This window comes from Doryrhamphus excisus, chromosome 5 (genome assembly GCF_030265055.1).
Source record: "Doryrhamphus excisus isolate RoL2022-K1 chromosome 5, RoL_Dexc_1.0, whole genome shotgun sequence".
Taxonomy (NCBI): Eukaryota; Metazoa; Chordata; class Actinopteri; order Syngnathiformes; family Syngnathidae; genus Doryrhamphus; species Doryrhamphus excisus.
Window position 1 is genome coordinate 22,329,247 of NC_080470.1, and position 24,726 is coordinate 22,353,972.

Consider the following 24,726-nt stretch of genomic DNA (forward strand, 5'->3'; position numbering starts at 1 on the left):
TGGCGTCAGTAGCTTTGGACGGTGACGTTAGCCGACGTCGCTAGCGGGTTGGGTTGTGTTGTCATGCCAGGCTACGTGATGCTAACATGCTAACAAGCATCATGGCCACCTTCAGACTTGTCTTCATTTCTTATTGAATGGCTGACGCCGAGAAGAAGTAGTCAGGTGGCGCTAGTTTGTGTAAACGTGGCCCAACGTTGTGATTTTGACCCCTGGGGATGGTTCCCAGCTTGAGAAAGGGGGGGTTGGAGTGTTGGACAAGTGACAGCCGTGTGTCATTTCTGTGCTGGCTCGGGTGTCCGCCTGTCAGGTCACGGTGATCCACGGCCAGCTGCCGTCCGCGCCCGAGATAAGCTCTGTTTGTGTCAACTCTGGAAGCTGGCTACGGTTTTCCCGGGAAATGTGGTTTGAAAGAATCGAAAGCAAAGAAAATGTGGCCTTTCATTTTGTTTTGTGTTGCAATGACGCAAGCTTAGAATATGGCACGTGATGAGTGCTAATTGCCTCTCACACTCAGGAGCATGAAACCCACCTAACTGTTCCACTTGATTCTATTGGATGCGTTTTTTTTTATACCTCCACCTCACTACTCTTTGATATGCTTTGACAGTTTCAACAAATCAGACCCGCCAACTTGTGCATATTCTGCATACTGCACTCTTTTTGCGGTCTGTTACTGCGATTTACTGCTATTTACCTCTGCAAACGCCTTTGCCTCCTATTCCTCCTAACATTTGCAATAAAAAAATGACTGTTTGGCATCTATTAACTCCATCTGCAATCATGCCCAGGGCTTCTCGCTTTCATTACCCTTGTTCATGCTATGAAGAACACTTAACAGTCAATGAGAGTCGAATCTCAACCCTGATGGGCCATTTGTCATTGGCCTTGGCACATTGTAGAAATTAAACGTATAACACAAAAGGGCAAGTAATAATTAGGGCTGCAACTATCTCAATGTTTCAGTAATCAAGTAGTCTAGGGAATTTTTTTTCTCGATTCAAGCAATACATTCACAAGACAAAATAAAACATTTCACTAAATAATGAACGTCCAATTGTTTACTTTATCTTTTTTAGATAATCAAGGTTTTATTTCTTAAATGGACATTGTGTATAGTGTATCTGATGGTTATATCTAGGGCTATAATCTGTATACACTGTATGCAGTTTGACTGCATGCAGAAGAAACACTTTTTGGGGAGGTCAACAAAGATTCAATTTAAATGGAATGGTATGGTAGAAATGTTTTGGAAAAGGTGGAAGAAAATATAACAATATCAGTAGCCACGTTTACGTGAGGAGTTTTTCCTTTTTCCGAATGGAATCTTTCCAAAAACAATGGTATACATGGAAAGGAATATTCCAATCTCCTGTATATAAATAAACTATAAATAAACAGAATTTTCAATGTGGCATGTGCAGTAAAACGTAAACATCAACATCACGTGTTTCTTTCACTTGTTGGAATAACTCTGTATTGCCGTTTTTTCTGTTCATCCAGTCTTGAAATTTAGTTTGCATCAAAAACAAACGTTCCGCAGCAGTCCAGTGTTGATTGCTCGCCTCCATTTTTACAACTGAAGAACGTCTGGAGCTGCGTGTTACGTCATATCTGAACATGCGCTGAAAGAACGCACCCGGGATAAATTTAAACAGGAAAAGATCAAATTCAATCTTGCTAATATTTTATAATTAAACGCGGGACATGTTTTATATATATATTTTCTTTTTAAAGAAAAACTGGACTTGTGAATAAAGTATAGAAGGGTTTAGATTCTGTTCCACAGATGGCGGTAATGCACACCATGTCCTTGGTTTGGTTTGAGTTGTTTGTTGCCTGCTGATTTAGATCAGGGGAACATGCTGGATGGTCCAAAAGAGTGATCCTTTGTCAGGCAGACATTGTGATCTGCAGTGTTGTCTCGTCCTCATTACCACACAGACGTGGACCTGCCCCCTGCAACATCTCCGCATAGCCAGTTGCCGTTTGACGCCCCTGCACAACCTGAAGCTCCATTGAAGGATTATAGTGGTGCCCTCTCTCCACTGTGCTATGTGGAAAACATCTCAGGTTGGATGTGCTTGTTATGCCAGTAAACATTGGAAGCCATCGTCAAGGTCATATATGTATGATGTAACCGTCAAGGTCATATTTTTCTTCTCAGAGAATAAAACTTTCTTTCATCTTTTCAGTGACCCGTGTTTGGTGTTCTCGTACAAAAATCCAAACAGGCAATTTTGTGGAGTTTTTATTTTTGTGAATGACTCTTGGAGATGAATAAATTATATCTGTTGGAGACGAGGCCTTTGAAGACAGTTTTTTTTTCTTAGAAGCCGTCTTCGGTAGATGGTGTGTGATGGTGTATTGGACCGCACTTGGCACCAGTAGCAACTATCATTTGGGCTGATGGATGGTCCCGTGTCTTGACGGACAGCCAATGGTATCCTCCGGCTCAGGGCCGGTGACATTCTTTCGAAAAGGTCTACCACTGGACTTTTTTGATCCATAACCCTCAGGATGGCGGCACGGTGGTCTATTGGTTAGCGCGCAGACCTCACAGCTAGGAGACCAGGGTTCAATTCCACCCTCGGGCATCTCTGTGTGGATTTTGCATGTTCTCCCCGTGCATGCATGGGTTTTCTCCGGGTACTCCGGTTTCCTCCCACATTCCAAAAACATGCTAGGTTAATTGGCCACTCCAAATTGTCCCTGTGATTGGCTGGCGACCAGTCCAGGGTGTACCCCGCCTCACGCCTGAAGACAGCTGGGATAGGCTCCAGCACCCCCGCGACCCTCGTGAGGAAAAGCGGAAGAAAATGAATGAATGAATGAATGAATGAATGAATGAACCCTCAGGATGTTCGAACAAGTTTGAAATGACTGTCTGACTGTGTCCAACCTCAGCAACAATGGTGGGCGACAAGAGGCCTTGTTATACAGGTCAACAACCCCACCACCTGCATACAGCGAAAGACCTTTTGCTATCTTTGCTATCGAGATCATGACTGTGTGAATACCTGATAGAAAATGACATTCAATTCACATTTTTGCCCAAGTTTTGACGTTTTAAAGGCTGTGCTCTTAAACTTTTGATTTCACGTCAATGCTTGTTTGGATAAATTGATTATACATTTTTGTTTCGTCTGACATTTTAAGCTTGAAACACCTTAAGATTCAAGTATGTCACACGTATATGTTTCAGATCATCAAATTGAAATATTCGTCAATGACGACTCAACTGAACACAAAATGCAGTTTTTACACGAAACACTGTTATTAATGGTAATGGTTTAATTTCATTTGAACATGCATCAGATTACAATTGAGTGCATCCCATAATCAGTTCCCAGTTCCACATGTCCAAAAGGAGTAGGAAGAAGCGAAGCTTATTAAATCCTACCCCTCCATCTGGTACTTTTTCAATCAGTAACTGTTACATTTGTTCACTTCCTGCCTTCTTAATATAATTGAAGATTTTAGTTTTTTTAAATTAATTTTTGTTGGAAAATGTGTTATTTTTTTATTTTTTGTCACGTACTGAAGTACGAGGTGATATGACCATACAATGACATAATGGGTACAATAGTAACTGTCAATATAGTCATATATATATATATATATATATATATATATATATATATATATATATATATATATATATATATATATATATATAGCACATCATGACTGGTTCAAGACTCTTCATCCTTGTATTTAGCAAACATCAACTGCTGTAAAGCAGAAAAAAACATTCAAACCTACGTGGCTCTATGTGGAAAAAGTGATCACCTCCTTCCCTTAAAAAGTTTTATAAAAAAAAAACAACTGCATTTTGTGTTCAGTTATATTGAAAATATTAGTCAAATCTTAAGACCAGTTGAAAAATTGCTACACTATGCATTTTGCACATTTTGACCTTTTTAATGAGATTTTAAGTAGAGCTGCAATATGCAAAAGCAAGAAGTGGGAGTTTACATTCTCATTTTCTATCAGACATTCACACTGTCATGCCCTCCTGATGGCTAAAGCTAAGAAGCTTTCTCTTCTTGAACGTGGACGGATCATGGAGCTGCATTAGCAAGGCCTCTGGCAGCGTGCCATTGCTGCTGAGGTTGGCCGCAGTAAGACATAAGGCAGTCATTCTACATTTTTGGAAAGATCCTGAGCATTACTGAACAAAAAAGTCAAGTAGTAGACCCCATAAAATGACACCTGTGCGGAGCGGAGGATCCGATGGGCTGTCCATCAGGATACATGGCAGTCCTGGACCCAAATGAAGGTCCTTACTGGTGCCGACTGCAGCACAATAACCATCAGAGGGCATTGCGGGAAAAGGAGACCTGGTCTCCTTCAACGCCACAAAGCTGCCCGTTTAGACTTAGTCAGGGAGCATCAAACATGGGACATTGAAAAGTGGAAAAAAATTGTATTCTCTGATGAGGGAAAAAATGGAACCTTGGCGGTCCAGATGGCTTCCAATGTTACTGGCATGACAAGGAGATCCCAGCTGAGATGTTTTCTACCCGGCACAGTGGAGGGGGGTCCATCATGATCTGGGGTGCTTTTTCATTTAGTGGAACACCAAGGCTTCAGGTGGTGCAGGGTCGTCAAATGGCAGTCGGTTACGTGCAGATGTTGCAGCGAGCATCCCTCATGACTGAGGGCCCTGGTCTGTGTGGTAGAAGCTGGGTTCTTCAACAGGATAACATCACTCTTTTGGACCATCCCGCATGTTCCCCTGATCTAAATCCTATAGAGAACATTTGGGGATGGATGGAAAGGGAAGTTTATGAAAATGGCCTCCTGGAAACACTGGCATCAAGCATGCCCAGACCAATTTTTGAAGTGATGAACAACAACGGTGGAGCTACTCATTACCGAGTCCTACTGAGACATTTTTTATTCTGGTTCGGAGAGTTTTTGTCATTTTTTTGAGTGGCCTCAAAATGGCCTATTTCACTTTAATTGTTGTTTTCAATAAATGACTTATTCCTAAGTACTTTTTGTCCCACTCCCCCTATTTGCTTTGTCATATTATAGCTCTACTTGAAAAATCTGCAAAAGTTAAATTCTAGCTATTTTTCAACTGGTCTTAAACTAGACAGCTCTTTGGTCATCAGACCTGTGTGACTCCAGAATGGTATTTTTGGTGACTTTCTAAATGAAGCTTGTGTAAAATTGAATTTGTAAAGGTTCCACTGTATGTCGTCTTGCAGAACTGGAGTGATTATTCAAATTGAGTTTGAATCCTGACAAGCTTGTATTGTTTAGTGCCGACTCTTTCTGTCATATGCTGCGACAGGCTGCAAATGAGTGAGTCGCAGTGTCTCTTGCATGCATGTGATATCCTTACAAACCCCAGATCGGTGTCAGGCACTCGTAAGTCGTCTTCGTCGTCGCCGCCACGTGTGATGTTTGCACGGAGGGATTATTTGAAGCTCTTCTAAGACTCTTTGAATGACACTACTGCTCTCTGAAAGCCTTCACAAGCTAATGAACGTATCCGTTGTATTTGTTAGCTTGTGTCGCATGGCGTAATTTGATTTTGGTGGTGTCGGGTGAAGCGAGTGAAAGGCTTGTTACCATTTCATGTGTCATTTGCAAAACGGCCAGAAAGTCAAATTGTTGGGTGCAAAGATCATTCTGTAGGCTTGACGTGTGTTTCCCACAGGACTACAATCTACTGATGGTGGTGGGGGTTTTTTTTATGTCACAAAAAACACTGAGCATCCTATGTAAGCTTTGAGATGGGGTTCAGTGGACCGAGCCACGCCTACTTCTAGTTGAGAAGAGTAATAACGTTTGTCAATTGCCACGTATACATGGACCCAAATATTCCAATTGCATTCAGTTTATTTGCTCAAACGGAAAGAATGTAACCTTTGTATACACCTCATTCCGAAATAAAAGTGCCAATCCAAATGAACATATAATCGGATTCACAGGGGTAGAATATTCCTTTCCCCAATCCAATTGAGCTATCTAGTACCCGCTCAAACGGAAACTTGTCAGGGTGCGTTCTTCTCCATCATGTTTTTCTTCTTCTGTTCTGTTCTTTATTGGCGGTTGGCAAGCAGCTTTCGTGTGCATTACCGCCATCTGTGGAACAGAATCTAAACACTTCTATACATTATTCAGTCCAGTTTTATTAAAAAAGATAATATATATATATATATATATATATATATATATATATATATATATATATATATATATAAAACATGTCCCGAGTTTAATTATAAAATATTAGCTAGATTGAATTTGATATCGGTATGTTAAAATGCAGTCAAATAAATCTGATTATTAGCAATAACCTGGTAGCACACAGCTACCAGTTTTTAAGAACCAGAATATTACACCTGGGTTACTCCTTTTTCTACCCCGAATATTGGGTCATATTCCGATGAAATGGAACAGTAATTTGTGTTCTGCATATGTTCTATTTTGAAAGGAACCTTGTGTTTTTGTCCGGAAACTCTTTGTAAACATGGTCAAATGCAATTTGGAGCGACAAGGAAATAAGCAACCCCGTTAGTATGGTGACAGACGGGAACATTGTCTTTTATAGACTGTAGAAAGTACAGCGATAGCGAAATCTATCAGAGCGTGAGCAAGAAGTTTGTATGAACGTAACTTCAAAACTTCAAAAAAAAAAAAACTTAACTTCATCCAAAGATTCCAGGGAGCTCTGGTGGAAGCCGGTAGCATGGATATGGATGCTATAACTCTGGCTCTCTTTCCTATTTCTTCACATTCTTGCCTTCTATTAATGAAGAAGGTGAGGCAAAATAGTGTCAAGTACTGGTAAACAAAGACGGCTGCTACCGGCTGGTTGTTCATTATCTGCGGTGCCGCTGTTCTTGGCTATAGGAAGAAGTAGCGGAAATTACATTTTCTGTGCCTTTTCTATTTTTTTTTTTTTTTTTTTACATCACACAAGTTATTCCAAATGTTTCAGAAACCAGAATAATGATCTTGACCTGAATATCTACTAATGCAAACATAGTTAATGTCCTTAAGTTGGCAACACTGATCCCCTCCAGCTACATCATCTTATTTATCCCCTGGCAGGCAAGGAGTGTTGTAGACGAATGTGTCAGGAAATGCATGAAATTTAATCTGCTTTCACACCTAAATTTAGCTTTAGCTCATCTGCATCACTTTACATGTTCATATACTTTGTCAGTCCTTCCTCCCTGTTCCGTTTTCACACGATAAAGCCTTCAAGGGGACCTATTATGATCATTTTTCGGCCCTTTGTATTGAGTTGTGGACTCCTATAGCAGCTACACACGATACCAGCACACAGAGCTTTATAGTTCTTCCAGAATCTGCACCTATTCAGCTGTATTTCTTTGGATTTTTCTTCAATAGCTAAAAAGCTAAAAATGTAAACAACTTGGAAGAGACTATACTAAAAATATAGCCTCTATCACCTGTCATTGTGTCTCTTGTAAGGCTCTTCTAAAATAAATATTGAGTTATTATCATCAGTAGGCCTGCCACAGTAACGGATTTTGCCAGATGATAATATTGAGTACACTGTATCAAAAGCAAAAAGAATTTCTCAAGCAAATTTAACTTTGTAATTGGAATGTCAAGACCTTTTCAATAAACTAAACAGCATAATAAACGAAGACAAAAAACCCAATAAAAATCAAATGTAATCTATTTTAGCAAAAATTGGGCTGAAATAAAAATTATAACAAAAACAATGCTAAATAATAATAATTGTCATATGTCCTACTTTTCTTCTGCCGTGCTGATGAGTTCTCTCTGTCGTTCACAGCGTTCATTCAGTCGGACACAATATTAGAAGTTCTACATTTCGGTGATGGAGGCCTTTTACAGGTAAGCCCACAAGTACACAGGTCATGTAATGATCAGTTGGATGTGTGTTGTGGAGGTAGTTTCCTAAAGCAGGGCTCTACGTTAAAAACAAAAATGACTTGCCCATGGGGAATCCTTAAGGTGAGAACTACTTGCCCGAACTTGCCCCATGTAAAATGAAAAGACTGCCATAATGATATCATATATCAATATATGCTGATAATTCATCAGATAATAGTACTAATGCATTGTATTTGGAGGAAAGTCTGAAAATTTGTGGAGATGTATGTTAACATGGCAAGCCATGCTACCTTACACATGGTAGTCGTAGTAAGCAGTGATATTTATAAGTTGTGCACCACAATGAAACATTTGACACATTTGTGTACTAGTAAAGTGTTTTTAATCCAGAAAAAAATGCTCAATGGTCAAACAATAATTTGTGAAGCAAAGGTGAGAAAAATACACAGAGAAATGAAACCGCTAGGTTTTGTAGCTTGTGCAAAATCAGCACTTGGTATTGGATCTAATGGGTGGTGTTTCATTGTGACCACTTCAAATTGTCACAGCAATGTGATTCACTCACCTTTGCCATCGTTTGATTTGCTGCCGCTAATAAAATACTTGTTTAGGAGGCACTGGTTCATCACTTTTTGCTGTTTTCCTTCAGAAGTTGTTGAAGAATTAGACGATGTTGGCAGGGACGCCATGATAGATGTTTTCCTAGTAAAACGATCGCTGATTGGTTGATCGCGAACAAGAACGGGTGTGGGTAAAACGCTGATTGTGGATTACGGACCGCGGTCTAAATAAACGATTCTGATTGGTCCATTTCAAGATTTGCAAGGATTGGTTTGCAAATTACCACCGGAATTACGCAGTCCGTGTTTTACCAACACCCAACAAGAACCGCTTTAAAAAAAAAACTCTTGGCAGTACGGCATGCTAAAGTGCACTTGCCCGACGGGAATATTAATGATTGGATTTACTTGCCCGAATTTTGTTTTAACTTGCCCCGGGCCATCGGTACATCGTTATTGTCGAGCCCTGTAAAGGTAGATTGTGAACAATGGCACAAACATACGATATGATGTGTAACGTGTATATGGTCATTTGATCACCTTTTACTGACTGCACTGATCTGTTCTTCTTGCAGGCTGACTCTGACATCGATTTTAGTTTATATCATCAACAAAGGTAAGCTTTCCACCAATCGCTTGGATCACTGGTGTCCAAAGTGTAGCCTGCGGGATACTTGCCGCCCGGCTGCACATTCTAAACACACAAGCAAGCAAACATTTGGGGATAAATGGCCATTGTCTAATTTGCATAATTGGACACATGCAAAACTTTGTCCGGAGTGCAGATTTTCACAGACTGCAGTGTTTGTGTTTGGACAGGTAAAACTGAGCTTTTTGCTTGGTGCCATAAAAAATGTGCCACATTATCTTGTGTTGTTAAACTTGGAAAAACAGCGGATATCAATGCGGTATCAGCAGGGATCGTACATACATATATTACTTGTTCAGTAGCGTGAAATATTGGAAAAGGCTTGATCATTATAGTCAGCTACAGTAGGTAAGAGGAAAAACTCTACTTGTTAATGCATCTAGTGTACAGTTTTATCCACAAGAGGCATAATGTAGCGAGGCTTGAGGTACTCAATGAAGCTTTTTAACCCGACATTAGTCACCACCGATTGGGCCTGGTGCTTTTCTTTTACAGCCAGTGACTTCCGGAGTAGGAGTTTTTTTTCCTTTTTTTCTTCTTTTTTTATAAAGGAACTTAAAATTAAATGTATTATTAAAAGCAGGGGTGTCCAAAGGGCCCGGGGTCCATGTGTGGCCCTTTGCTTCATTGTCATTGGCTCGAGGCACATTGTTTTTTTTTGTTTTTGTTATGCAAATATGGAGTGGCCGGACCGGAGCAAGAAGAAACGAAGAAGAGAAACTGGGGTGGGGGGTACAGTAGAGAGACAGAGACAAAAACAGCAGCAGCAACAATTCCCATAACAACAACAGTGACAAACAGTGACTGCATCAGTTCAATGTTAATGATGGCTAAGGGTCACAATGGAGATGATATCACTGAAATCAAACAGTCCAACTTACCAGTGGCAATAGTAACAATGAAGACATGAACCGTGATAGTAAACAGAATTACAGCCATACAGTTGCAGTAATTAAAATCTCACTGCTTGACATCATAATTACTGTAATAATAGCATACCAATAGCATAAAGACATCAAGGATAAGACGGTAGATAGTGTAGAGAAGCACCCATGTGCTGTGAGTGCGCCTATGAATTTGTGTACTTCTGTTGGTGTGCATATTCATATATGTGTGCGTAAGTGTGTTCATATGTGTGAATGTGTAATTGTCACACAGGGACTGCCTTCTACCACCCAGTAAATTCCGCTCACGAGTTTCTCACGCATCATCCTTCAAATGCACGATGACTGTGGTATTAAACTTCCCTGGTTCTGTGCCACCTCTGGAAATTTCTACGTAACACCTTTTGCGAGCAGCTGAAAAAAAAAAAAAAACACAGCCTCACGGCTTACATCGTACTCCTTGCCAAAAATGCTAGCACACGCTTTTGTGATCACACGAGTTTATAGCATGCTGATTAGAAGTGAAGGACAGATGTGCTGGTGCGGAGTCTGGAATGGACTACTTGTATTGGAGTGACAATATCGGAGATTTTAGGCCAATATAATAAAAAAAAAAAAATTTGTCACCACTGTTATTTAATGACATAAGAAATTAGTGATTTTTCATTGGGGGACATATTTGAGAGTGACTTATCTTTATTTATTTGCAAAGCATATGCATATTAATGAAACATTTCTTGTAATGTCTAGTTTTCATCTGTAGTCCCTAGTCCTCAACCCAAAGTATATGTTATATAATAATTGGAGCACAATGAACACGCTCGGAAGAAAAAAAAATAAAATAAAAAATCCATGATTAGGGGTGTCAAAAGATGTGACAAGAATTTTCAGTCAGAAAAACATGGGCACTTGGCCTGGGACGATAATAAAAAATAATATGTAAAAAATATATAAATTGCCATGTGCACGCGTGTCTGTTTTCCTCGTCTTGCCTCCAAACAGGCAAGGTTTCAACCCCTCGATGCGTGGACCTCGTGGACTACCTCGTGGGTCACATGTCATCTATTCCTGTGTCATGAATAGGAGTACAAAATTAAGTGACAATTACATTAAACACGGCAACAAGCTAATCCAGGCATCATGCTAGTGATCCACCTGCATTCCTGCTGTCATCGCCAAATAGAAGAACCTCTCCTGATATGTCCTTCTCATCCTCCTTATTTTAATGTACTCCCATCTTTTCAGATCACTTTAAGAACGAAGATTAAAACAGAGAAATATGGGCAATCACAGCTAAAGCTGGCTTAAATTTATTCAGCGAGTGCCTCGTTTTATTTTTTTCTCTCTCTGAAATTCATGAGATGAGAGAAGCCTAATATATCCTCCATATTGGATGCCGCGGCTGTTTGTGGTTCGCTGAAAGATGTGAAGTCATTAGTTGGCATCATACTTTCAACTGCTGTCAGGTTGAGTTCACATTATGCATGACATCTTTGATCTGACATCAGATGTAATGGGACAATTAATACAAAAATGTACATGCTGATTCAGACGGTTACATGAAATAGTGGGTGCTGTGATTGTTTATTGCATTGAAATGTGCCTGACATGCTGAAAAACCTGCCTGTGAGGTTTTAGTGACTTGTGTGTGCACTCTGCGCCTGTCAGCCAATTTACCACTGCGCTGGGTGTGCTTGGCCTGCGCCAAGAATAGACCAGGTCGATGCACACATTTTGACTGCGTTAAGTTGAAATTGTGTATTTGAATATGTGGCCCTCAATGGCAAAACTGGAAAAGGGGGGAACAAAATACTGGCTTAAATGACATATCATCACCTCACTCTCAACGCTGATTTGTGCAGTTCTTTGTGTTCCTCGGGTGCTTTAATAGTTTTTACACACAGACCAGAACATTGTGTCTGCACCCCTGTCCCGTTGCTTCCTGTGTGTTTTGTCTGCGAGGGTTTGGCCTTGACTGTTTGCACAGTGTGTTCTGATCCCTAAGGGGTTATCTCGCTGAGGCCGAGGGTGACCACTCCCGTATTTTGTGTGTATGTGTGTGTGGGGGGGGGATTTCGGCAGTGTTGTTTCAGTTTTAGTGTTGTGTTTAAAAGTGAAATGCCACGTCGTCATCATGGCTTTGATGGGCATCATTCATGTGAAACAAAATGCTCGTCAAGGTTTCTGGAGAGGAGAGGTTGTTTCCGCGTTTTTTTGGCAGCATAACTTTGTAACACTTTTTGTACCTTTGTAACAGATTTGTTTTTAACAGATTTTCATGCCGTTTGGTTTATCGCACAAATTTGATACATCACAAACCGTGTTCACGACTCTGCTGTTTGGCCTTGACTAAGTCCAGTCTGCTGTTTTCATTGGTTTGTTTGTGTCAGCATGAAGCAATAACTCAAAAAACCTTTGTGGAGGAGTGAGAACATGGAATAGAGTGTCCTTGTGTTGGCTTTTGTGTTCTGACTTTCAGGGTCATCTATGCACGCCCATAAAATACTGTACACAAAGAGAAATTCTACTTCCATGCGCGGAGTGGATGAATACATAGTCACGCATCACTTCACTAAGGAAGGACACATTTGTTCTGTTTAACATTTTCCTTTCATTATGTTTCCCAAGCGTGAGGTAGTCTTCTGACTCCAGTGCATCAACAAGAGTGAAAGTGAAAAGCGATCAATACTTGCTTCTTGCTGGATCCCAGACGCTCAAACACCCGACATAGACGGCTGCACGGTCATGAAGTATAAAGATGTACCTATGTAATGGACAACCTAAATATATTGGGTCCATATCACCCTGCCCTATTATCAAGTTTGTAACTCCCTCGGATGTGCAACGATCAGATAGCTTCTAATTCTTGTCTTTTACTGATGGATTTATTACAAAACCAACGTGAGAAGACTAATAAGGCTAATAACTAAACTAAGAGACTGAAACGAAACAATACAAAACACATATACTGTACCTTAATGGCTGCACACATGCCTTAGGAGGGAATTATAGAGAAGATCTTCAATCATTTAGCACCTATTCGCCTTTGAGCTCTAATGGCAACAACTGATCTTAATTTCTATTGCTGTAACAATTAAACATGCACATGTGGAAACAACGATTCTACAGAAAATTTGTTCCGCCTTATTAACTTGTATACACCTCGGTAGGAACCAAAAATGAAAATAGGGAGGAACTTAAAACTGACAGCATACACTGACTGAGAGGCAGTTACAATGTTCATTTTCCATTTACTGTATGATTTATTATTTTTTATCGTGTTAGTCCCAGTGCCCACAAGACACCCATAATAATCACTTCAACTGAGACATAGTTGATGGCAAAATGTGGCTATTTGCATTTGCTGGCAGCTGAGACATGTTGCCAGGTCTCACCAGAGAAACAGGCTACTAGAACTGCCTGAAACAACCAGGAACTTAGAATTTGTAAGCCACATTACAAAAAACTATCCCAAACAAGCGGCAACTTGGGAATTTGTAAACAATGTATAAAAAAAAGTTCTAAGAAGTGGATTTGGCAACGCTGTTGAGATACTTTTATATTTGGTACACGGAAAATGGCAACAATGGCAGTGTGTATAAACAGGCACGTCACACTAAGGTGTGAAAACTGGAGAGACAAAATCATTTCAGTAATCTGACCAGGTGCGTGGAAGCCTGTGAGACTCTCTCCCTACTTTGCAACGCCCCTTGCAGTGTGGAAGCCATTACTGTTTTAGTATTTTATTATGTTCAAGCATTCGTTTTGTGTACAATATGAGCAACATTAGTTACTTTGGTGTTCTTTTAGTAAAAGATCTAACTTAATAAGACCTCTGGTGGTTCTCAATGATTTTCTGTCACCCCCCCGGGCCAGAGAGCTGTGAAGCACAGAAGCCTATTCAAGGGCCTGTTGCGTATGATTACTTTGTACATGTTGCTCCCCCAACAGTGGAAAAAACACACTAATTGAGAAGCAATACAGGAATGATTGTTAACATGGTGTTATGAGGTCTTTGTCTTTATGTCTTCACTGAACAAAGCACCACTTTTAACCAAGAAGTTCAGACATCTTCAGCAGGTGTGTATTTATGAAGGCTCTGATCCACATTAGAACTACTCGGCCTTGGCGGAGGCCTCTGCTCTCCTGAGGCGCATTCTAGTAATCAGGTTAGCCTGACACATGCAGATCCAAGTTCAAACCCCCCCGCCCACCGCCTTCCCTCGGCTTCTCCAATTACTCACTGGCATTCAGCACATTAGCTCTGAAGCCCCAAGCTCAAGGCGGCGTGCAATTCACAGCCAGGACACGTTTTGAGTCCCTAGTCCCGCTAGAACTTGAATGAGGGAAGCAAAAGCCTGGCCGCACATCAGTGTCTCGGTGGGTCCTGTCTTCACGCCTGTGTGTGTGTGTGTGTGTGTGTGTGTGTGTGTGTGTGTGTGTGTGTGAGCAAGCCTCGGGGGATGGAAATCCATCCTATCTCTTGGGAACGCAGCCATCAGAGCATGCCGCCGTAACCATTGTCTGCTCGGCTGCTAGGAAAGAAGTGAAACTGATCTCTGCTGTGTGATGCTGGTGCAGTTACACTTGATGGGTGTTTTATGGGGTGCTGATAGGAAGATCCATACTAAAGGCCTTTTGCCAGCTTCTCTTGCATATGTGACATGGTTGCATTTATCTCAAAAATACATTCATCTATGGGTTTTTTGTTAAAAAAAAATACATTCAGCTCCACAACCTTCTCCTTCTGCATCACACAAGTACATTTTTAAGTATTAAACAAACGCCAATATATGATAACATAAGACGATCCGTGAACATCGCTTTCTCACAACTACGGTGCGTTCAAGGACCGTCAAATGAAGTACCGACTTTGGTCACAACCCGAAGAGGCCAACTGCACCACATCATTCGCAAATAGCAGAGATGAGATCCTAAGGCACCTGAACCGGACTCCCTCGACGCCTTGGCTGCGCCGAGAAATTCCGTCCATGAAAATGATGAACACAATCAGTGACAAAGCGCAGCCTTGGCAGAGGCCAACGTTCACCGGAAACAGGCTGGACTTACTCCTGGCAATGCTAACCAAACTCCTGCTTCATTTGTACAAGGACTGGATGGCACAAAGTAGCGCACCACCAATCCCGTACTCCAGGAGGGACACCGTCGAATGCCTTTTCCAAGTCCACAAAGCACATGTAGACCAGTTGGGCAAAACTCCCATGCACTCTTGCAAGGGTGGAGAGCTGGTCCAGTGTTAAGCGACGAGTATGAAAACCACATTGAACCTCTTGTAACAGGGTTTGGACCAACGGTCATACCCTTCTCTCCAGCACCCTGGACAAGACTTTCCCAGGGGGAGTGTGATCCCCTATAGTTTGATCGCCCTATAGTTCCAACTATAGGGGATCCAAAAACATTAATGTTAGGTTAATTGGTGACTCCACATTGTCCATAGGTATGAATGAGAGTATGATTATGATGTAGGTGGCAAGTAACCAACAGCCAATTTCCTGCCTATAGTATACATTACATAACATTATTTTCATGTAAAAACAAAACACTATTTTACTGTGGCGCTGTGCTACGACCCATTTCATGTAGTGGAAACTCTGTAGTAGTAGTAGTAGTAATAATAATGTGATTTCATCTTCACTCTTAATTGCATTATCAATGTGTTTTGGATGGAACGTATGAAATATAGGTATCTGTATGGGTATCCATGGGCGATATGGACCTTAACATACATTTTGGGATGTATCGCAATACGGCAGTGTAAAACCATATAAATTTAAATTCAGAGTTTTGTATAAAAAGATACAAACCTCGGGCATCTAGTCCGGATGCCTCCTGGACGCCTCCCTGGTGAGTTGTTCCGGGCATGCCCAGCCGGGAGAAGGCCCCGGGGCAGACCTAGGACACGCTGGAGGGACTATGTCTCACAGCTGGCCTGGGAACGCCTTGGTGTCCTCCCGGTGGAGCTGGAGGAGGTGGCTGGGGACCCGGGAAGTCTGGGCTTCCCTACTAAGACTGCTGCCCCCGCGACCTGGACCCGGATAAGCGGAGGAAAATGGATGGAAGGATGGAGATACAATCCTTATGCCATATAATAGACTCAAATTGTAAATCACATGTATTCATTGGTAAGAGTGGCTAACTTTTCTAATGGGATGTCAGCCTCTGCACACATTGCTACTAAATCTTCGTTAAACTGTAATGCCTGTGCTTGTGATGAGGGAAGATGTAGTCATCCATGCAGTTCCAACTGCAACACTCACAACACTCTTGTTTACACAGACATGGGGCAAATGGCGCTCTTATTTTGAAGGACAGTCAAAGACCTGTTCCGTGTGTGTGCAGAATGTGTATTTAGGTGAGCTTCATTCAGAAATAAAGCAGAGTGCAGTCATAACTCGGCTTGTTTACATTTATCATTTATACCGGTATAAGTTCTTTTCTGTTGTCCCGTTGCTTGTTCAATCTACTGTTACATCACATTTCGCTGGACACAAGTGACTATTTAGCGGCCACGGTGGAAGTGAAGTCTGAATACTACAATAAATGGACGCCGGCTTTGTGTTACGGTGCAGGCCACACCTGCGTGATGTATTACATAGTTGTCTGCCTATCACAAGGCACGGCTTTGTCTATTGTTAATACGCACCTGTTGTTCAACAGGCTAGGCAAGTTGCACTTAACAGCAGACGGCGGTAGGTGGACCTATTGAGAAGAGACACGTTGCTCATCCGGCGAGATCTCAAGATGCTTCATAGTGGATTTTTGTGGCGACGTTCCAAAGCCTCAAATGGGAGGCATCCCGTGGGCGGCTGGCATGATTATTACTAACGAAAGCGGGGCAGCCTTGCTTGTGTGTTTAGACATGCATACGAACATGGATGCCGTTCTTTCTCGCCTGCTCATCCTCCTGTTACATTTTCCTGTCCCCCGCAGCACGTCCCCGCATCGTGGGAACTGCCGACCCATACGCTTTGAACCTCCAATGTTGGATTTTCATGAACAGTGAGTGACTCTTCATTTTTGTCCCACACACTCTTGTCATTCATTCTTGTGAGGCTTCCTGTCATTTCCAACTTAGCCGTAATTAGCTGTTTGAGGAAACCTGGTAGAAATCGCGTCAGCACCTCCCTTCACCTTGGCCGGCCTTATCAGAACACATTCCACAGCAGGTACCCGCCCATGTAGTATGTCCCAACTCCACGTGTGGCCTGCACAGGCAGAAGCGGCAGCTCCTCCATGAGTATGCACAGAGGCTGGGGGGGTGGTGTCCCAGCTGTCACAAGCTATCCTCCCGTGGAACATGATGGCAACAAACACTGCATTGATCAGCTACCGGTGTTCTGTGATTGCACACACACACATGCGGCACTCTAGGCTCCCCCTTTTGCCACATCAGGGATGCAGAGATCCACTTGGTTTCACTTCCCATTCTGATACAGTTGTGATGCTGGAGTTCAGCACACGGAGCTAGAAGAATATGAGCGAACGTAGCTGTCTGTAATGAAGGTTTTGCGTGTGTGTGGTGCAAGAGCCACTTTGGCTGATACTCGCTGATACTTTTGCCTATGTTTACCGACAACCATAAAGCACAGAAGTGACTCATGGATGGGGAATCTCCTCAGGTGGTATTTTTGATACAAGAATTCCATCGGTATCTGTATGGAATCTGACCCATCCCTATGACACACCATGAAATGTGTGATCACTAAATCCGAACTGATGGTGTATTCAAGTTGCGGCATACTCCAGAAAAATGCACTTAATATCTGAAAGAACTGACTTTTTGTAAGTGCTAAGTTGTCCTTGAGAAGAGTCTGTCACGCATTCACAACCAGTAAAAACATGTTCCCCCGGGAGCCTTGGTGGCAAGCTGATTGCAATTAAGTCATTTAGCACTCAAGGTCTAAAGTTGTTGGCTTAATTTTATGCATTAACAAAATGAACTTGAGTGCTTCCCACATGACGGCAATCTTAGTATCATGACATCATCCAATTTGCAAAATTGGCCATGACACATTTGCAGACAGTGAGTAAAAAAACATGAAAAGCAAAGCAAATATGTTTACAACTACAGAGAAACTTTCTTCGGTCACTTCTATTTGCTTTTTTTCCAACTTGAATGACAAAACACAGCCGCCTGGGAGTGCATTTGGATGTGGGAGGGACCCGCTCCAGCATCTGCTGCTCATTGAGATGTCTCTTTACAAGATAATATCGGTTTGCAATGCCGATCCGTCTTATTCTCAGATATATTGGATGTATAAAATTCTTATTTTGTTCATGTGAAATAGAAAATCTAAAAGTGTATTTTATTTTAATAGTAATGATTGACTGTAATCATTTCTTTGTAAAATTGCATTTGAAATTGTAAAATGTAATTCTCAATTTTAATCAACGTATTTTCAAGTTAAAATATTTTACATTTAAATGCACTTAATCAAATGTATATTTTTAGATTTCTATATTTTTTATTTATATATTTTATAATATTAATGTGAGTGTGCATGGTTGTTTGTCTATATGTGCCCTGTGATTGGCTGGCGACCAGTCCAGGGTGTACCCCGCCTCTCGCCCGAAGACAGCTGGGATAGGCTCCAGCACCCCCGCAACCCTCGTGAGGATAAGCGGTAGAAAATGAATGAATGAATTTTACAATATTTATATATTTTGTTATATTTAAATACATCTGGAAAATGTGATAAATTATACTTAATTCAATTTTCATTTAGTCTGATTTATTTTGCAAATTTTAATCAAATGAAGCTGTTTTCAAATCAATTAATCATGAATAATTACCCTTTGCTATGTCTCAAATGTGCCCATTTTTGCTGTTTTATTGAAAGAAATATAAAAATGACAGAATTACATATATTGTATGTATTAACACCGTGACTGGCTGTCAACCAGTCCAGGGTGTACCTCCCAAAGTCAGCTGTGATTGGGTTCACCATACTCACGTGACCCTAATGAGGCAAGGCTGTATGGATGGATAGATAGATGGCTATTGTCTATCTATCCTGGATAACACTAGTTTCTTTAACAGTAGCACATTTGTTTATTTTGATTGCAGCAAGTTATACTTCTGCATTAAGAGTTCCAAAGTAAGTGATAAGAATATCCACTTTTCTTTTTTGTCTTTTCTTATTTAGACCACACATACACACATAAAGAGATTGTCGTGATGTTTGGCGTGTCCCTGAATGCATCTCGCTGTACAATGACAAAGTCCCATTCCGAGGTTGAACTGACTAAAGACATGAGCTGGAGACATACCGTATACCATGTTGATGTGTTCAGGCAACCACACTGTGACGCTGTCTGTCATAATGCAGAGGCGTGGCTGCCGATATGTTTATATGTTTAAAACATTTAACTTAATTAATGAAATGAGTTTTGGCAACTCAAAGAATAGCGGTTGCTGCTGGGGATGTGAAGGGGAAATTTTCTGATTTATTGGTGTATGGACCGCTATTCTTCATTATTATGTCTTAATGTGTCTCTTTTTTTTTTCAATTAACAGGCCTGTGGGGATGCCAAAAATGGAGAAAGTTTATTTACATAATCCAAGCTCAGAAGAAATTAGCTTGTTATCAATATCTGCAACAACTGCACATTTTCACGCATCCTTTTTCCAGAACAGGGTGAGTATGTGTTGGTTTTGCTTTCCTTGTCAAACCAATTTTGCTGTGGCACGTTTTTTCCTGACGATCTGGTGACAGTGGGGAGGGGGCAAAAAAGATGAGTGTGTGACAGTTGTTCACACTGTGCAGCATTTGTGCCTTATAATGCGGTATATATTCATTTCCTACAGGACTGTAATCTGTTTGTGGGAGGTGTGTGATATATGAATAATTGACCATGATGCATGTGATTGCATGTGCAGGCAATCTGCAGCCAACATAAGGAAGTCTGGATCACATTGATGTCAGTTCGAAAAAACTTCTTTCAGGACTCGAAAACGTCATTATCTGATGCTTTGGCATCTTTTAACACCGGAGTACAACACTGTAGCAACATTTATAGGTCAGAAAAGTGGAAAAAGCAGAATAGAGATCCCCTTTAAGACCAAAAGAGGGATGTTTTGCCAGATGCCATCAGCTGGCATCTTGATACCGTCATACAGTGAGAAATTATAGGTGCCACAAACACTTCAAAATGTTCTTTGCGCACTGGCACGCAGCCCCTCGCAGTTTACACATACCTCACACCTGCCAACACCAATTTCCTCATGGCCACACGAAATTGTGTACAGCTACGGCTGCAGAAGGCCAAAGATGTGGTGTCAAGCTGCAATGTTTTCATAGCACTCAACAATTATTTATTTACTCAATTCTGGCGTTTATGCCGCTACTTTTTTCTTAAACTTTGAACCCTGAGGCTTACACAGCGGTGTGGCTAATCTATGGCTAAATTCTAATCTTGTGACTACTTCTTTACTACTAATTGTTTAAATACTGTGCCGCTCGTGAGTCACTGAGGAAACTTTTTTGACAGGAGCCAATCACAAGCTCTAGGTCAGGGGTGCTCACACTTTTTCAGCATGCGAGCTACTTTTAAAATGACCGAGTCAAAATGATCTACCCACTACAAAAATGCTAAACATCTATTTATTTTCAAATGTATTGAGGATTATTTGTACGTACAATGTATGTTGATGTACCTTACATAACCAAATGAGCCAATATTGCAAAACACACATAATTAACTATTAAAATTTTTGTAATTACCTGAGTTTACTTTGATGACTTGCACTGAATTGAACCAGCCAGGGATGCATAGTCCGGACAGTAGCTGCTGATAGCCAGACTCAAGCACACTTCCAAATGTTTATCAGTCATGGATAATATCCGTATCACAATATCCGTATAATATTCCATATCCGTATGGAAGTGATATGTTTTTTGCCTTTTTACTTGGTCCAGTTTTTGCCTTTTTACTTGGTCCAGCTCCTTCACTCATTTTAGTGACCATAAACTTTAGCGAGGGCTTTAAAATCTCGCAATTCGCCGACTAGCTTAGCACTTTGCATCGTTGTTTACGCATGAGCGGTGACCTAAAGGTCAAAATTCAGTTGTCATCTGACTGGTTGTCCTGTATGTCAATCAAGTAACGGGGATGGATGATAGGCTGACATCGTAAGTTCTGCTGCACTTAGAGACGTTGTTTGATTTGATTGGTCGCCCGAAGGGCAACATTCAGTTGTCATCTGAATGGCTGCCCTGTATATCAATCAAGTGACGGCATTGATGCTGGGATGATATTTTTTTAATGTCACGCCGCGATCGACCAGTACCACCTCCGCGATCGACCGGTAGCTCGCGATTGACTTAATGAGCACCCCTGCTCTAGGTGCACTCAAAACACGCCTGCCAACCCATTGGAAATTGCAGGAAGTCAGTAAATATAACAATACAGCAGTCTGATTCGTGGTGTCACCAAACTAATCATACAGCAATTTAACACTCAAAAGGTGCACCTAAGAAATATACAAACATAGACCAGTATGAGTTTTTAAAAGCCCTCCCACATTGCAAGGCGTTCATTGGAATGCATTCATTCATTGCATTGTCAGCCTCTCTATGATGGGCAGAGGCAGCATTGCAACCTCATTCATCCATTATTTTTGTATGCCACTTGTCCTCTGATGAAATGTTTCCTCAGACGAAATGCATAATGAGAAAACATAACACTTTCCATTTTAAACCCACACTAGTACATGTTCATTCTAACTTACACCTTTTGAGTGTTCAGTTGCTGTGTGATGAGTTTAGCCTTGTTGTAAGACAACAACGTGAGTCATACTGTATATTACTGACCTCCTGCAATTTCCAACGTGTTGACAAGCTTGTTGTGAGTTTTTTCATAGCTCATGATCGGCTCCTGTCTAAGAGCTGCCTGGTCCTCAGGGACTCAAGCGCACCACAATATGCCATTTTATGATGTGGGCACATGCGGCTCATACACCGGTGTGGCTTACATATGCACATATCTTGATTTAGTAGGTGTGGCTTAATAAACCTGAATTTGCGGTATTTTTATTCAGCCTGGCATGCAAACGATTGAAACGTTCTTTTTGTGTCTTCTGGCAGATAATCCCACCAGGAGGAAACACGTCGTTTGATGTGGTGTTCCTGGCGCGAGTAGTCGGGAATGTAGAAAACACATTATTTATTAATACGACACATCACGGAGTGTTTACATACCAGGTAATTAGCCGTGACAGCAAAGCTTGTCTCTCTTTCTCCATTGTAATATTGTTTTTTTTTTTCCATCTTTGAAGGTTTTTGGGGTAGGCATCCCAAACCCTTACAGGCTCCGTCCCTTTGTAGGGGCTCGAGTTCCAGTAAACAGCAGCTTCTCGCCACTCATAAACATTCATAACCCCTACAGTGAACCACTGCAGGTAACGTAGCACCATCTAATAAGGGGAGCGGCGACTATGAATTGAGTCGTATCAAAATGATATCCTGGTTACAGGTGGTGGAGATGTACTCCAGTGGTGGGGATCTGAATCTAGAACTTCCCACAGGCCAACAGGGAGGCACTGGGAAATTATGGGTAAGTGAGTCAGGTTTTTTTTTTAATACTGAATACGACACCCGGAATTTACACAAATAAAGGATGTGTGATATACAATAGGATCTATAGGTTACATATTTGTTGACTTGTTTGTTTGGCACCATGGGTGAGGTAGTTGTCTGGATGGCTGCATGTGAAAACTCAAAACCGTCAAAAGGTTGTCTCAGATTGACTGCCAGCTTGTACGTATGTTCGTTTATATTAGGGATGTCAAGATAATTATCAAAAATGTCCCTTCAGCCCGATATCACCATAGAAATATGACAGAGGGAGACATCTGTATCAGATTTTTTCCCGATAAATGAAAAAAAAAAAAAAGCTGTATGAATGTACATTTTAATGTTGACATTGCCAGAATGACGCCACAGTTTGTTTACATACAGTGCAAGCCCACCTCCTTTGTGCTTCCCACAGGCTTGCATGTTCCTGGCCGCTCTGACTGTAAAATTTGGATAGCTCCTCACATTACCATCTGGGACGTTAGCTCTTAGCCATTCAGTGAAGCACAAATTTGAAGGTCTTGATGTTCTTGCCACATCGCAGATCTCATGAATTCATGTTTCTCATGATAGTAGAAGGTACTTAAGGCTTGGATTTCCACTTCCTTGCTAGACAATTGACGCTGATGCCTCTGTCACTGGGTAGGCAGGGAATCACACCGATGCCGTACTTCGCTCTCATAGCACATGAAAATGTGTTTTGAATAAACAAATAGAGCTGCTACTCTTGGCAGGGGTGTTAAGTCCACTGCATACATGCACATATACATACATAGATACAGTACACCTATATTTTATTACTCTCCTAGAAGAAAATCACATTTCCACCAGATCTGCAAAAATGGGCTCCCGGCACGCAAAAGATGACTTCCAAGTGTGTAAACAACCAACACTCGTCACAAGTAGCAAACAAGTTTGCTCCTTCCAGCTATCCATCCAACTCAACATCTCAGCTTTGCGAAAGAGGCAACAAATTTGTTTTTAACCGTTTTTTGCTATCTTGTTTCCCAATATTTAGACTTTCTTTGCAAATAATCCTTGTTAGTTTTATTTTTGCAATATTATGACTTTATTTCCACAAATCTAGATTTTTCTTTGACCTAATTTTACAAAAAATGCGTTTTTCCCCCTCATTATTAAAAATTTTTTTTTTACTTTATTCTCGTAAAATTACAGCATTACATTTTTTTCCAGGGTTTTAAATTATGTTTCAACGATTAAATTTTTTTTATTATTAAAAAAGTATTTAATATTATAACTTTATGCTACTAAAATCAAGTTTTGTCCTTATCTCATAAAAGTAATATTTTGTCTGTATTCTTGTAAAATTACATATATTTTAAAATTTTTGCATTTTTTTGTAAAAAGATATTTTTTGGAATGCGATGCGTGCCTATAAAGGAAAAAAGCTGCAGCTGCAAATGGCACCCGGACCTCAAAAGGACAGCAGGCCATTTTTTGGCAGAAAGTCTGTTATTTTAAACTTTAAAAATCCATTATTATAAGTGTACTTTTTTCAAACATTAATATTTATTTGCAGTGCATGACAAGCTTTGGCCACAACACAGTGGCGACAGCATATTTTTCCTCCTCTCCCCATAAAAGGACAGAATATATCTTGCAGCACTTTGCTTAAAGCAGCAGAGCATCAGTCACCGGTGCTGTGGGTTTTGTTTCCAGGAGATTCCTCCCTTCGAGACCAAGGGGGTGATGAGAGCCAGTTTCTCGTCCAGGGATGCAGACAACCACACGGCGTTCATTAGAATCAAAACCAACGCCCCCGATGAGGACAAGTTCATCATCCTGCCGGTTGAGGTGGAGGTCACATCAGGTGTGCTGCCAAAGCTTTTTGTCTCAAATAGCTCAGCCTGCGGGAGTGCTTCCACGTCACATGATCATTTAACAAAAATGTCCCTCCTGTGCAGCCCCTGGTATATACTCCGCCTCGGAGATGCTCGACTTTGGCACACTGCGGTCACAAGGTAGGCGGTTTATCTCTGTCGACCCACACCACCTCTCTTGCCTTTTCCCAACTCTTTACTCTGTTCTTTTCAAGATCGGCCAAAGCTGCTCAATCTGCACCTTTTAAATTCAGGAGCAAAAGATGTTCCTATCACGGTACATGTCCTTTGCGGTGTATATATATATATACATGCATGTGTACAATCTTCCACAAGCTCATC

General features: G+C 41.1%; 1 protein-coding gene across 1 annotated transcript in view; it reads left to right on the forward strand.

Annotated features, from left to right (window-relative positions):
* The window catches only part of tmem131 (transmembrane protein 131), a 47,992-nt gene that overhangs the window by 427 nt on the left and 22,839 nt on the right, over nucleotides 1-24,726 (forward strand). Inside the window, exons 2-11 of the mRNA XM_058072745.1 lie at nucleotides 7,793-7,854; nucleotides 8,990-9,030; nucleotides 16,899-16,967; nucleotides 19,486-19,606; nucleotides 22,055-22,171; nucleotides 22,246-22,368; nucleotides 22,443-22,523; nucleotides 24,224-24,374; nucleotides 24,469-24,525; nucleotides 24,600-24,661. Coding sequence (XP_057928728.1) covers nucleotides 7,793-7,854; nucleotides 8,990-9,030; nucleotides 16,899-16,967; nucleotides 19,486-19,606; nucleotides 22,055-22,171; nucleotides 22,246-22,368; nucleotides 22,443-22,523; nucleotides 24,224-24,374; nucleotides 24,469-24,525; nucleotides 24,600-24,661 — 884 coding nt within the window. The remainder of the gene's footprint in view (nucleotides 1-7,792; nucleotides 7,855-8,989; nucleotides 9,031-16,898; nucleotides 16,968-19,485; nucleotides 19,607-22,054; nucleotides 22,172-22,245; nucleotides 22,369-22,442; nucleotides 22,524-24,223; nucleotides 24,375-24,468; nucleotides 24,526-24,599; nucleotides 24,662-24,726) is intronic.